Source organism: Lagopus leucura, unplaced genomic scaffold, assembly GCF_019238085.1.
Source record: "Lagopus leucura isolate 7727_CA_CO unplaced genomic scaffold, USGS_WTPT01 Super-Scaffold_100033, whole genome shotgun sequence".
Classification (NCBI taxonomy): Eukaryota; Metazoa; Chordata; class Aves; order Galliformes; family Phasianidae; genus Lagopus; species Lagopus leucura.
Window position 1 is genome coordinate 4,393,185 of NW_024962282.1, and position 12,284 is coordinate 4,405,468.

General features: G+C 35.9%; 1 protein-coding gene across 3 annotated transcripts in view; it reads left to right on the plus strand.

The window, feature by feature from the left end:
* Positions 1-12,284, plus strand: part of USP47 (ubiquitin specific peptidase 47) — a 51,948-nt gene that overhangs the window by 22,190 nt on the left and 17,474 nt on the right. For 2 of the 3 annotated variants that reach the window (XM_042882054.1, XM_042882051.1), the window contains 9 exons: positions 524-669; positions 1,470-1,549; positions 2,136-2,285; positions 6,376-6,471; positions 6,562-6,714; positions 8,070-8,237; positions 9,511-9,642; positions 10,817-10,893; positions 11,208-11,263. In XM_042882054.1, the coding sequence (XP_042737988.1) occupies positions 524-669; positions 1,470-1,549; positions 2,136-2,285; positions 6,376-6,471; positions 6,562-6,714; positions 8,070-8,237; positions 9,511-9,642; positions 10,817-10,893; positions 11,208-11,263 (1,058 nt within the window). The remainder of the gene's footprint in view (positions 1-523; positions 670-1,469; positions 1,550-2,135; positions 2,286-6,375; positions 6,472-6,561; positions 6,715-8,069; positions 8,238-9,510; positions 9,643-10,816; positions 10,894-11,207; positions 11,264-12,284) is intronic. The other variant, XM_042882052.1, reaches the window with a different exon arrangement.

A 12,284-nucleotide genomic window follows, 5' to 3' on the forward strand; every position in this document is an offset into this window, starting at 1 on the left:
TAATAGCAAACCCTGATTCTTTAGTGGGTAGAGTGATGTAGATAGACAAAGAGCAGAACACGTGAAGGGAATGGAGAAGTTTTCTGTGGAAGGGGGGAGGATTTCATACTTCAAACCTGATAGTCTAGTGTAACTTCTCTGCTTAGCACCTCCTGATGTTACTACCATCCTCAGGTGTGGCATACACAAGCTCTTGAATGAATATGCTGCATCTAGAAAACAAAAACACATATGACTTCATCTGAAGTCATAGGTGCTGTTCATGTCTGAATAGTACAGTAAGCGGTTTCAAAATTATTTCATTAGTGTGTTTTTAGATTTATACACTTAAAGCATCATCTTCTGTTGCAGAAATGGAAAGTGGTTTTGTTGAAGGAGAATTGTTTTTTGCTCTCCTTGAGAAATTCACCTTGAGAGAGCTTCTCTTGACTTCTGAACTGACAGACCTCTTGAAATACTGCTTTGTCCTTTTGAATAATATTTTAACAGTAGTTTTAATTGTCAAATACTTTGTTGTGAATAGATGGGAATTTGAAGAATCTGAAGAGGATCCTGTGACAAGTATCCCGTACCAGCTTCAAAGGCTGTTTGTTTTACTGCAGACCAGCAAGAAAAGAGCAATTGAAACAACAGATGTTACACGGAGTTTTGGATGGGATAGTAGTGAGGGTAATTACAGCTCTTAAGTTTGTGTGATTTACTTGAGCTGTTTCTGCTGATGGCCTACACTGATGGTGATGGAGAAAAATACCTAAATAATTAAAATTAATGATTAGAATCCACTTTGATTTTATGGAAGCAAAGTAGCTTAAATTGATATTTGATTGTAGAGGGGTTTTTCGTTTTTTTTTTTCTAAAGAAATAACATCTGAGGGTTCTAGGCTTTTAAAGAGAAAATTAGTTTTGTAATTAAGACATCATTACAGTTGTTAATAGATTTAAACAAGTTGCTCTTCAGAAGAAAATTGCATCTATTTTGAATCACTGATGTCAAATGCATGCGTTTCAGTTAAGATGAAAATTATGAATTCCATTAAATTAAATAATATTGTGAAACTTATCTAGTACAATTTTTCTCCATAATCAGCTGATTTTTCCACAGAAATTACATAGTACAAATCATTTTGTGTAATGGAAGGGTGAATGGGATGGAGAACAGCAGCTTTTAGAGTTCTGAGGGATAAGCATGAAATAGGGCTTAATCAGAACCATTTATGTTCTGTCTTAAAGTAGTGCATATTATCACTTCTGTGTACACAGCTATTCTTGTTCATATACAGAGTTCGTGTTTATGCAGAAATACTGGTTGCTTGTTCTGCTGACTTACCTGCCTGTGGAATTGAGTGCTGCCCCAACAGAGATTAGTGCAGTAAATGTGGAAGAGACTTGAAAACAAATTGATAGCTTTGGGAACCATTCTCATATTGGGTAGATAACTTCTTATTTTCATTATTTTCAATTTCTAACAGCGTGGCAACAACATGATGTACAGGAGCTTTGTAGAGTTATGTTTGATGCTTTGGAGCAAAAATGGAAGCAAACAGAACAGGTAATTGTATCAATACTGTTCCAGTAATTCAGGGTGTGGTGGTTTTTATGCTTGTTTTTACACATCCTTGTAGAAAAAAAAAAAAAAAAAATGAAAAATTGTTTTTAAATACAAGATTATTGGCAGACTTCAGAAATTGCCAACTTTCTTGTATGCTATTTTTATTTCTTATTGGAGCTACACTACATTTCTGAGTGTTTGTGGTTGTTTTTTTTTTCCACCAGTTAAAAGTGAAGGATTCTGGACTTTGGATATCTTTATTTGAAGCGCAGGAAGTGGTTGTGTAACTACTTCATAACTTTCTCACTAGTGGTATTTTTTAGGTTACTTAGTGAGATCTTGCAGCTCAAGCTGCAAAGCTTATGTAACGTGGTTTGAGAAGCTGTTTTGAGGCACGTTCTCTGCAGTGGTAGATCAGGGAAATGGGGGGAAAACAAGAGTTGGGTGTTGGATGTCCTGCTGGGAAATGACAGTGCTAACTGCAGCTATTGCAGTTAAATTAAAAATATATTTTCTTGTAAAACTGAAGAGAGGAAACGTTCTTTTACTTATGCTTAAAGCAGTGTTACATGTCTGTGTGTTTCAGGCCGATCTTATAAATCAGCTGTATCAAGGCAAACTGAAAGACTATGTACGATGTCTAGAATGTGGCTACGAAGGCTGGAGAATCGACACGTACCTGGATATTCCTTTGGTCATCCGTCCATATGGCTCCAACCAGGCATTTGCTAGCGTGGTGTGTACTATTATGCTGACTAATAGTGCATCCATACACATAGAATACATAATGCCACAGTGGTATAATTTGTTACATGGTAAGTATCATCCTAGATACTCCATCTTGGGGTGTTCGTCTTTGTGCAGTGAACCAGCTAGCAAGTTCTAGAAGATTTTTTTTGGCTTATTGGTTTATTTCTTTGTTTTGTTTTTTTTACCCTTCAATGAGTCCTACTGGTGCATGTATAAGGGGAGGGGAAATGCAACCTTATTGCCTTCAGGCTGAAGTAATCAGTTATTTTCTTCCTGATTTTCAGCATTTACCCGAAATATTTTTTGAGATTGTTAAGTTTTCTTTGGGCTGTTCTCTTTATTGGCACATCTGCTAAATTTTCATAGCTTTGTTGAAAATCTTAGTAAAAGAACAGAAGATGGACTGAATTTTTAGCTTAATTGCAGTGTTGTTGCTGTGCTTACTGAAGTTCACTTCTGAAATAAGTGATGACATTGGCAAGCATTTATATTAGTATATTTGTGGAAGCTTTGTTGTTTTTTTTTTTCACTGTTCCATGAAAATAAGTTATTACAAATGGAAATCCACTGTTGTGGCTTAAAATGTCTGTAATATGGATGAAGTTGTGAGAAAGGAAGAATAAATTGAAGTCTTTGGGTAAGGGTTGATTTAAACAATCACATGTTGCATAATTGGCTTACCAGTGTTACTTATTATAATTCAAGTATTCTTACCTTTTGTCTTTAGTATGTTGGCATTTTTTTTAAGCACTAGTATTTTGTAGTTCTTAACAGCATTCTGTTAAGAATTGTCAGAATCTAGATTAAACTGCTTTGTAAGCTCAAGGTGCTCTGTATTTCAAATACCAGTCTTAAGAAGCAGTAAAGATATGAAGGACACTGATCTCACAAAAAGAATTCAGTTTAGTGAGCTCTTTTGAATTCTTTTTTATAGTGTTTTAAACTTCTGAGAAACATCCAGCTTTTTAAAGCTGTGTTTTGAGCTGCAGTTCCAGTGATAGTGATGTTTTATATAGATTGCATCATTTTTCACCTTTTAACACATTTCTGGAAACATACCATAAAGCATGACTCTTTAATTTCTGTTATTTGATGATAAAATTTTTCAGGTCTATTAAGGAAAACAATGAAAGCTTTACTCCATAATTGCATTCTGCATTCAGCAATATGTTGTATATGTGTCTCCAATTGAAATTAGGTTCCTCAGTAGAAAAAGTCTACCAAAGAATAAGAGAACTTTTTCTTTTTCTACAAAAGAAATTTTTTTTTTTTTAAAAGACACATTATTTGTGAACTTTTAAAAATGCAGGAAGCTTGAACAAAAAAGGGCTTAAATATCAGATTACTTTCAGTAGTATTCAGTCAGCCTTTATTGGGTTTTCTATACTCCAAGAAAAATAGTTTTCAAGACCTGTTACGGAGTTACGTGGTTGCAATTTGTATTGATGCTTCAGTTTTTGAGCTTTTTTTTAAAAAAATTTCTACTCTGATTAAGTTGATTCTCCTCCCTGCACTTGTCTTTATTTATAGCAGATGTGATTTTTAGTTTTGTAGTCTTCAGCAGTGGGGAGATATGGAGGATACTTGCTTTTGGAGAAGGGAAAAATCGCCTGTTTCTAAATGGAATTCTCTGAAGGTAGTATCCTCCATTGATCCATAGATGATGGTGATTTAGTAGGTGTAGGTAAAAGGATGTAAGTGAGAAATCAAAAACTTCACACATGCGCTAATAGGGCTTATAGAAGGGAATGTAAAACTTCTTAGACCTTGCTAGTCAGCTCCTGAGGGAACTTGCAGCAGGCGACACAACCCAAGATAGGGGATCTAAGGAGGATACTACCTTCAAAGAACTCTAGTTAGAGGTAAGTGATTTTCCATTACTTTCTAATAAGAGAGAATGGATGTACAAGCTTAAAGTAAGGTTAATCTGTAGAAATGCCACACGAAGTGTATTATCCCACTGTTCGACATTGTGTACAACCAAAAAATGAATCTGCTTGAAATGTTTTGTTCAATTGTAAATATATGTTACTACTTAAATGAGAACACTAAAGAACTTATTGAAAGGATGTTCGTTTTTTGTTTTTTGTTTGTTTTTTTTTTTAATTACCTAAATCAAATAATTTTAAAAATATTTGTCTTTAAGGTCTGCATTTTGAGGTTTTTTTTCCAATTCTCTATACCCCAAGTTCACCTCATATACTACAGTAGCACAGCTGTAACCTCATTTGGGCACTGAGGTCTTGTCAGTACCTATCTGAAGAGTGTTCTTTTTCAATAACTATCTGCATGGCTTAAAAAACCAGAACTGGTCTCTTTGACATCAGTAGAGTGACAGACAAAATATATAGCTTCTTATTTTAGGTAGATAAACAAGAGCAACAATTAACACAATTGATTTTGTAGAAAATTGTATGCCTGAATTTGATGGCATTAGTAGACTGGACCTAAAAATATATATATATTTATATATTTTTGCTCTAAGCCATAAGAATTTTGCAGGTGAAAAATAGCTGAGAGAGGAGTGGATTATTCAGTGAGGATCTAGCTGATGTGCTGAAATTGTTACTATAAACAGTGGAAATTCATGGAATCACAAAATGACTTGGATTGGAACGGTGTTAAAGAACCTCAATTCCAATCTCCCTGCTATGGGCAGGGTTCCTACCCTAGACCAGGCTGCCCACGGTCCTGTCCAACCTTGACCTTGAACAACCCCAAGGATGAGGCATCCATAACTTATCTGGGCAAAAATGGTTTGATAACTAGCATTGATAACGGTATTCTGGAGATATGGCAAATAGAGTTGTAAATGTTTTTAGGGATCATTATCTTTTGTAACTTTTCTACTGAAGTTTTAAGTATGAGTGCTAGTAGATTTTTTGTTTTTTTGAGCAGAGACGAGTTAGAATTACTTCTCTGTAAACTTACTTTGTATGTGGTGTCATGGCCAAACTAAAACTATGAAAGAAAATAAGAATATGGATGATGTGGTACTTACTTTTGTTTAATGTCTTAGAAATCTAAGCTAGGTTAGTAAGGTCTTTTATTTTTAGTTGCATGTATTGGATGTGGAAAAACTGTATGAGCTCTAAAAATCTGAGGTGGAAATTAGTAGCTTTTTCTAATAAGCTTTGCTTAATTGTTAGTCATTATGCATCTTCTCATAAAGATTCTATACTGCTTCTGTTCACAGATATTAAGTAAATACAAGCAGTAATGTACATTCATATTGAACTACTAACTGCATGATGATGCATTTCTGTGTAGAAAACTGGATTCTTAAATACCTACCTTTAGCCACGCAAAAATTAGTTTGAAGTGTTTGTTATGGCATTTTACTATGCTGAAAGTTAAAACTTTAACTGGAGAGAGTCCAGAAGTTCCTTTCAACCTGTGCTCTCTTGATTCAGTGAAGTACAAGAAAGATGAAATGGCCTTTTTTCATACAAATCTATTACTTCATCTCTTGTGGTATCTTTTGAAGTGTATGTACTGGGGATGTTAGAAATGTTTACTAGTTCTGAGACTTCCCAAGGGTTACCTCTTCAAAGGTAACAGTTACAAAATTGGCAGGCAGGAGGTATTGTGGACTGCACAAGGTAGAATTTTTTTCACTAGTTTTTTTTGTATAGACTATTACTAGAAAGAATATTTGAAATTGTATTAATAAATGTCCTAATAGTCAAAACTGATTTTGCTTTAAAGATTACATCATAGAAATAAAGATTACATCATAGGAAATTGGAAGAGATATAAATGAATGATCTTGAGGAACAGCAACGTTAATCATATAACAATTGAAAAATAGATGAATAATTGCATAGCTCAAAAATAATCAAGTTCTGGGGAGCTTTAATATTAAAGCACAGCTCACAATGTATGTGGTAAACAGTGAAACCTCTAAGTCACATAATGACACTTAATTCAGTTTTCAAAAATCTGAATTTGTTATTCAAATTTTCTGATTTCGGTGATACAAGTAATTTGTGTGTGTTTGTAACTCTATGATAAGGTGATTTATACCTACATTGTAAAAGTTCTTCAAAAATCAGGTAACCTCTTTTTATTATTAGGAAGAAGCATTGCATGCTTTCATTCAGCCTGAGATTCTTGATGGCCCCAATCAGTATTTTTGTGAGCGATGTAAGAAGAAGTGTGATGCAAGGAAGGTAAGCACTGCCCAGATCATTTGTGAAAATTACTTTTGCTAAAGATTAATCTTAGCAATGGTAGCATAATCTTCTCTTTGCTTTGTTTAGGGCCTGCGGTTCTTGCATTTTCCATATCTGTTGACGTTACAACTGAAGAGATTTGACTTCGATTATACCACTATGCACAGAATTAAACTGAATGATCGTATGACTTTTCCTGAGGAGTTAGACATGAGTATCTTCATTGATGTTGAAGATGAGGTAAAGATTTTTGTTTTAGAGAAAAGTAGTCTTCCATTTTCTTGAAGTTTCTTCTTAAGGAAATTCAAGGGTTGACTTAGGAAAGCCATTTTAGCTTTCATCTACGTAAAATTTTCTTTAGCCGTGGCAATGTATTAATTGGAATTTTTCATGTCTGTCAGAGGAATTTCTGTATTTTGTAATGGGAGCATGCTTTCTAATTCCTGTTAGGTTTTCCATGCTTCCATAAAGAAGCATGTTTCTGGTTTATCTTATTAGGCCTAGCACTGCCAGCCAGTTGCGTGGGGAAATTATCTCACTCTCTCCACACTGTTGCAGTCTCACCTCAAGTACTGTGTGCATTTTTGAGTTGTGTCAAAAAAGACACGCAGCTAGCAAGGAGCATCCAAAGGAAGTTAACAAAGGTGATGGAGGATCTGGAGGATCTAGGGAACAAGACATGAGGACACGATTGAGGTACCTTGGTTTGCTCACAGAAGCCCAGATAAGTGGAGGCTGAGGGGTAGGCCTCATGGTGGCCTAAAGCTCCTCTCAGGGAGCGGAGGGGCAGCTCTGAGCTCTGCTCTTGGTGACGGCAATAAGACCCAAGGGAATGGCACGGAGATGCATTGGGGAAGGTTAGTATGGGTGTTTAGAAAAAACTCTTGATCAGAAAGTGATCAGGCACTGAAACAGGCTACCCAAGGCTGTGGGCATGGCACTTTGCTGCCAGAGTTCAAGGAGCGTTTGGACAGTGCTCTAAGATGTCTGGGTTTTGGGTGGTCTTGTGTGGAGCTGAGGGCTGGACACACTGATCCTTGTCCAACCCTTTCAACTCTGATATTCTATGACATCTTAATGAGGGATTTAAAAGTACGTCTCAGATCTTTACCCTGTACAAATCCAGAGTGAAATGTTATGTAAGTGTGAATCTGTTTTGCTTACAAGAGCTAACATAAAGTTTTGAAACAGAATACTGGAAGATAGTCCAGAAAACATGAAATGTTTGACTGTGAATGAAAATACTTCTGGTTCAATCACTTCTAATTAATGTGGGAATGTTATAACAGCATTTTCTCATCTGCTATTAGACTTAGAAGTATTTGAATAAACTTTGGTAAATGGGATAGGCTAGTAACTGATGTAAGCTTGCCAAGTAATTACTGTTTAGATTCATGCAAGATGTGGAAACACTGATCTAAGAGGCAGACTAAATATGCTGTGACGGAAATAAATCAGATCTTTGCATTGATTTGCAGATATCTGTAGTATTTAGTTTTTTCATTATTTTACAGATTTTAATTTGTAATTCTCAAATGTGATTTCTTGTTCCGTGTGACTTCAAATGTTGTATAATATTAATGCTTATTTTTAAGAAGTCTCCTCAGACTGAGAGTTGCACTGATAGCGGAGCAGAAAATGAGGGCAGTTGTCACAGTGACCAGATGAGCAATGATTTTTCTAATGATGATGGAGTTGATGAAGGAATCTGCCTCGAAAGCAACAGCACAGCAGAAAGAATTGCTAAAGTAGGCAGTGAAAAGGTATGTTTAGAAATGTACTGAATCTGGTTGATATGGATTTAAATTGTTTTGCCGGAGCCTATATGATGCTCAGTTTTGGAGTTGTGACTAAAACAATGTTGATACCACACCAGTGTTCTTAGCTGATACTGCACAGTTCTTATACAGTGTCAAGGTAACCTGAATTGACTAGAGGGATATTCCATGCCATCTTCAGCAGTTAAAGCTGGGAGTTTGTTCTTTACAAAATAATATTACTTAGAAGCTGACTGGGCATTGATGTGCTGATAGCAAGTAGCAAGAGATTGCCTTTGTGCCACTTCTGTCTTTCCTTCAGTTACTAAATGGTCGTCTCCACCCACAAGTTTTCTTACTTTTACTCTTGGGATTCTTTCCAGCATCCCACTCAGGGAGAGCAGGCTGAGTGGTTGCTTAGTTACTGAATGGGGTCAGTCCAACACAAATGGAAATAATAATGCATATAAATAATTGTTTCTTGAAGAAAATTTTTATTCACATTCCAAAAAATTTGACACCGCAGCAAAGGAAAGCATGCAACTAATTTGGAGAGCACAGGAGAGAAGAGGTCTTTGCAACTTGTCAGACTGAGGATTTCTGGTTAACTTGTTTTGGTAACAGAAGCTCAAATTGAAGATTTTCTTCATGTAAGCAGTGTTTTATTTTGAAGAGCGTGGTCAAAAGCGTGCTGCTTTTTGCAGCAAATGCTGCAAAAGTATCTTAGTTTAGCAAGAAAGATTGTGAATTTTTCTGATTCATTTTTTGTGAATCAGAGCCCCTCATAGTTTATATTTTCAGAGTCTATGTATTTTTCAGCCTGAGGATTATTTTCAGTAATGCTAATTTCATGTCTCATTGTGTTACTCTGCTATTTCTTTCTAGGTATGGAAATTTCTGTAGGTTTCTGTTAGTCTATTTTCACATTCAGAGTTTGTTCTGAAAAGAGATACATTAATTGACTTAGTGCATTAATGCTGTCCCAAAAACCACGCTTCCATGTCTGAAGTCTTTTTTTTTCCCCCTTCCTCCAGCTCTCTCCTGCAGCCAAAGGGGGCTGCAAATTCATGTTTATTTCTTTTATTATATACTCCTGTGTAGTATTTAACATATTGGAGTTGAAACTCCATCTGCTGCAGTAAAGCATTCCTGTTGCACAGATCTCTCTTGTAACGTACAACTGTTTATATTCTTGAGTTAATGTGTTAAAATACTTTTAAAATAGTTTGCTTACCTTTTCTTAGTGTATTTTACCACACCTTTTTTCTTCTCTCTGCAGAATTCTTTACTGTATGAACTCTTTTCTGTTATGGTCCATTCTGGAAGTGCTGCTGGTGGCCATTACTATGCCTGTATAAAGTCTTTTAGTGACGACCAGTGGTACAGCTTTAATGATCAACATGTTAGCAAGGTAAAACTGATGCTTTTGTTGTCTTAGGTACACATAAATGAATCAGTGTTCCTATTTTTCATGTGATTTTTCACCTGCATTTGACAGAGCTGTTGCACTCTGTTTGTTGATGTATCCTTTTTATGATGAATCAAAGGGTGGAGAGTAGCAGGACTATTAATTGTTTTTCTTTTTCTCCAGCTGCCTCCCTCCCCTTCCAGTTTTGTTTGCCACATGCTTTTGGTGCTGGTTACAGATCTTAACCCCTACCTCTTTGAAGCAGGAGCCTTTTTATTTCTATTCTCCCCTCACCCCTCCTGAATTTTTGCATTGCAGTCAAAGTCACAGCACACTTTCCACTTGCAGGCAGCAGTGTATATCAGGTAGTGTATAACCATTGTTTACCAGCTGTCAATTACACTGTGGCACCAGTTCTCAGTATGACCCCTTCTATATTCTTGATAGTTGCTGGTGAGGTTGCATTTTAGTCCATTGTCTGAGGCGTGATCTGTTTTTGCTCAAACTGTGCAGTAAAACCAACCTGCAACATTAGTTGTCTGGACAGTGTCACAGCTGAGTCTGCCTGGTTCAGCTGACTGAGATGTGAGGTCATCTGTGTTCTGATTCAGCCTATGTGATTGGAGCAGTTGGTCTGTGGCTTTTACTTGATACATTTATCTTTCCTTCAGTTTCCTTGTGTTACCCTCTGTTTTCTGTGTGAGTAGAATATAGCACATTCTTCCCATAACAATTCAAACGTAGTAGTTCTCTCTCTCTCTCTATTACAATGAAGGTTGTAAAAAGCAGGCTCCAGCATACCAGACTTTATGGTCAGTTCTCATCCTGTGCCAATAAGATCTTGATGCTGAGCAAGGGATGGTTTAAACAGAAGCCTTTATCCACATACAGACTGCTGGATTTAGAGTTTGGCCTTCCTGTATATGCTGAGAATACTTCCTTGCTTGGAGAAGTGTATTTGTAGATCTGTGAAATTCACTGTAAAATGAAGAGGCTGATGATCACGTTGAAGCAGATTTTTGTTCCAGTCTATAAAAAAGCAGTTCTGGAATGTTTTGGAAATACTAACAATTAATATTGTGTTAATATGTAATGCCATCTTTTGTAATGAGAATGAGTGTGTACCAATTATCACAAGTTTCTCAAATAATCATTTCATTGATTTTCTTTCTGTTAGATAACTCAGGAAGATATTAAGAAAACATATGGTGGGTCTTCTGGAAGCAGAGGCTATTATTCCAGTGCTTTTGCTAGGTAAGTCCTGCAGCCCTACATTCCTTTCTGGTGGCTGATGTAAGCAAAGGAATGGCTGAAGACTTGTGCTTAACAAGTTAGCTTCAAAATAAGAGTTGATACTCCAAGTAATGTTAAAAGCTATCGTGACTGCTGCTTAAGTTCATTTAGAATAGCATAATGTTGACTTTTGAAAATTTTTCTGTGGTTTGAGTGCTACTAAGATAAGTGCAATGTAGCTTTTACTGATAGTAATGGGGAAATAAACCAACTTTTGAAATGAACAATGTCCTCCTATCTGATAAATTCAGGTAAACATTCTTTTTCTCCACCAGCTCCACAAATGCATATATGCTAATATATAGACTGAAGGATCCAGCAAGGAATGCAAGTAAGTATGTTTCGAGTTTCTAAACTAATACGATCCTATTTTGGAGTAGGGAAACATTTTTGTGTGAATGAGAGCCCTAATTTTTGGGGGGAAGGGCTTGATGGTGTTGATTTTATTTTATTTTTTTTTTAAGGTAAGCTGACGTAGCTTTCATATAGGGGACTCTTTTACAGCTTTTCATTACTCTGTTAATTGTAATTCATGATAATTATGTAGCCATCCCAATTTTTTGTTTTTCATTTTTACATTATGGATCTGAATGGCTGATATGCTGGTTGATTGAATAAACTGAGGTGCTCTGCTATTGCCATGCTTGGTAGCAGAACAAAAAATATTTTCTTCACTTAAAAATGAGTCGTGAACTTCCTGTCAGCTAAGTTTTACATGATACAATCAGCCTTTGCTTTTAGCTTCTTAGCAGGCAAGATACTCTGAGTTATAGAGCAAGACACAGATCTGAGACGTTACATTCTTTTTTATTCCTTACGTCTGATTTAGCGCATCAGAGTTTGGAAGATGCCCAGCACCATGTAGTAGCTGACAGGTTGATTATTCTTTGAAATGTCTCAGTGAAAAATGAAGATTCTATTTGTATTCAAACTGGAATATCTCTTTGGAGACTTCATTCAGATAGGGTGTCAGATCGTTCATGTTGCTAACAACTATACACTTTCAGAATACGTTTCTTTTGTGAAGGTTATAAAAATATATTTTCTTTTCTTAAAAATAATCATATTTCTCAGTTAAAATCTGTTTGACCTCACAGAAGTGATGCAGTAGCAAATCATGGTTTGGTAGAATAGAGGTTAGCTTTTGAGCTGGTTGTTGAATTCCAGCGCTTGATGTGCAGATAATAGGAAGTTGTATGTCCAGTGGAGAAGGGAGTAAAAGATCCTTGGGAGAAAAAAAACAAAACAAACAAACAAACAAAAAAAAAAAAAAACAAGCACACTTTTTCTCGTATTTTAATGCTGTAAATACTTGATAAGAAATATGAACTAGTTACCAGTGTCCTTTAACT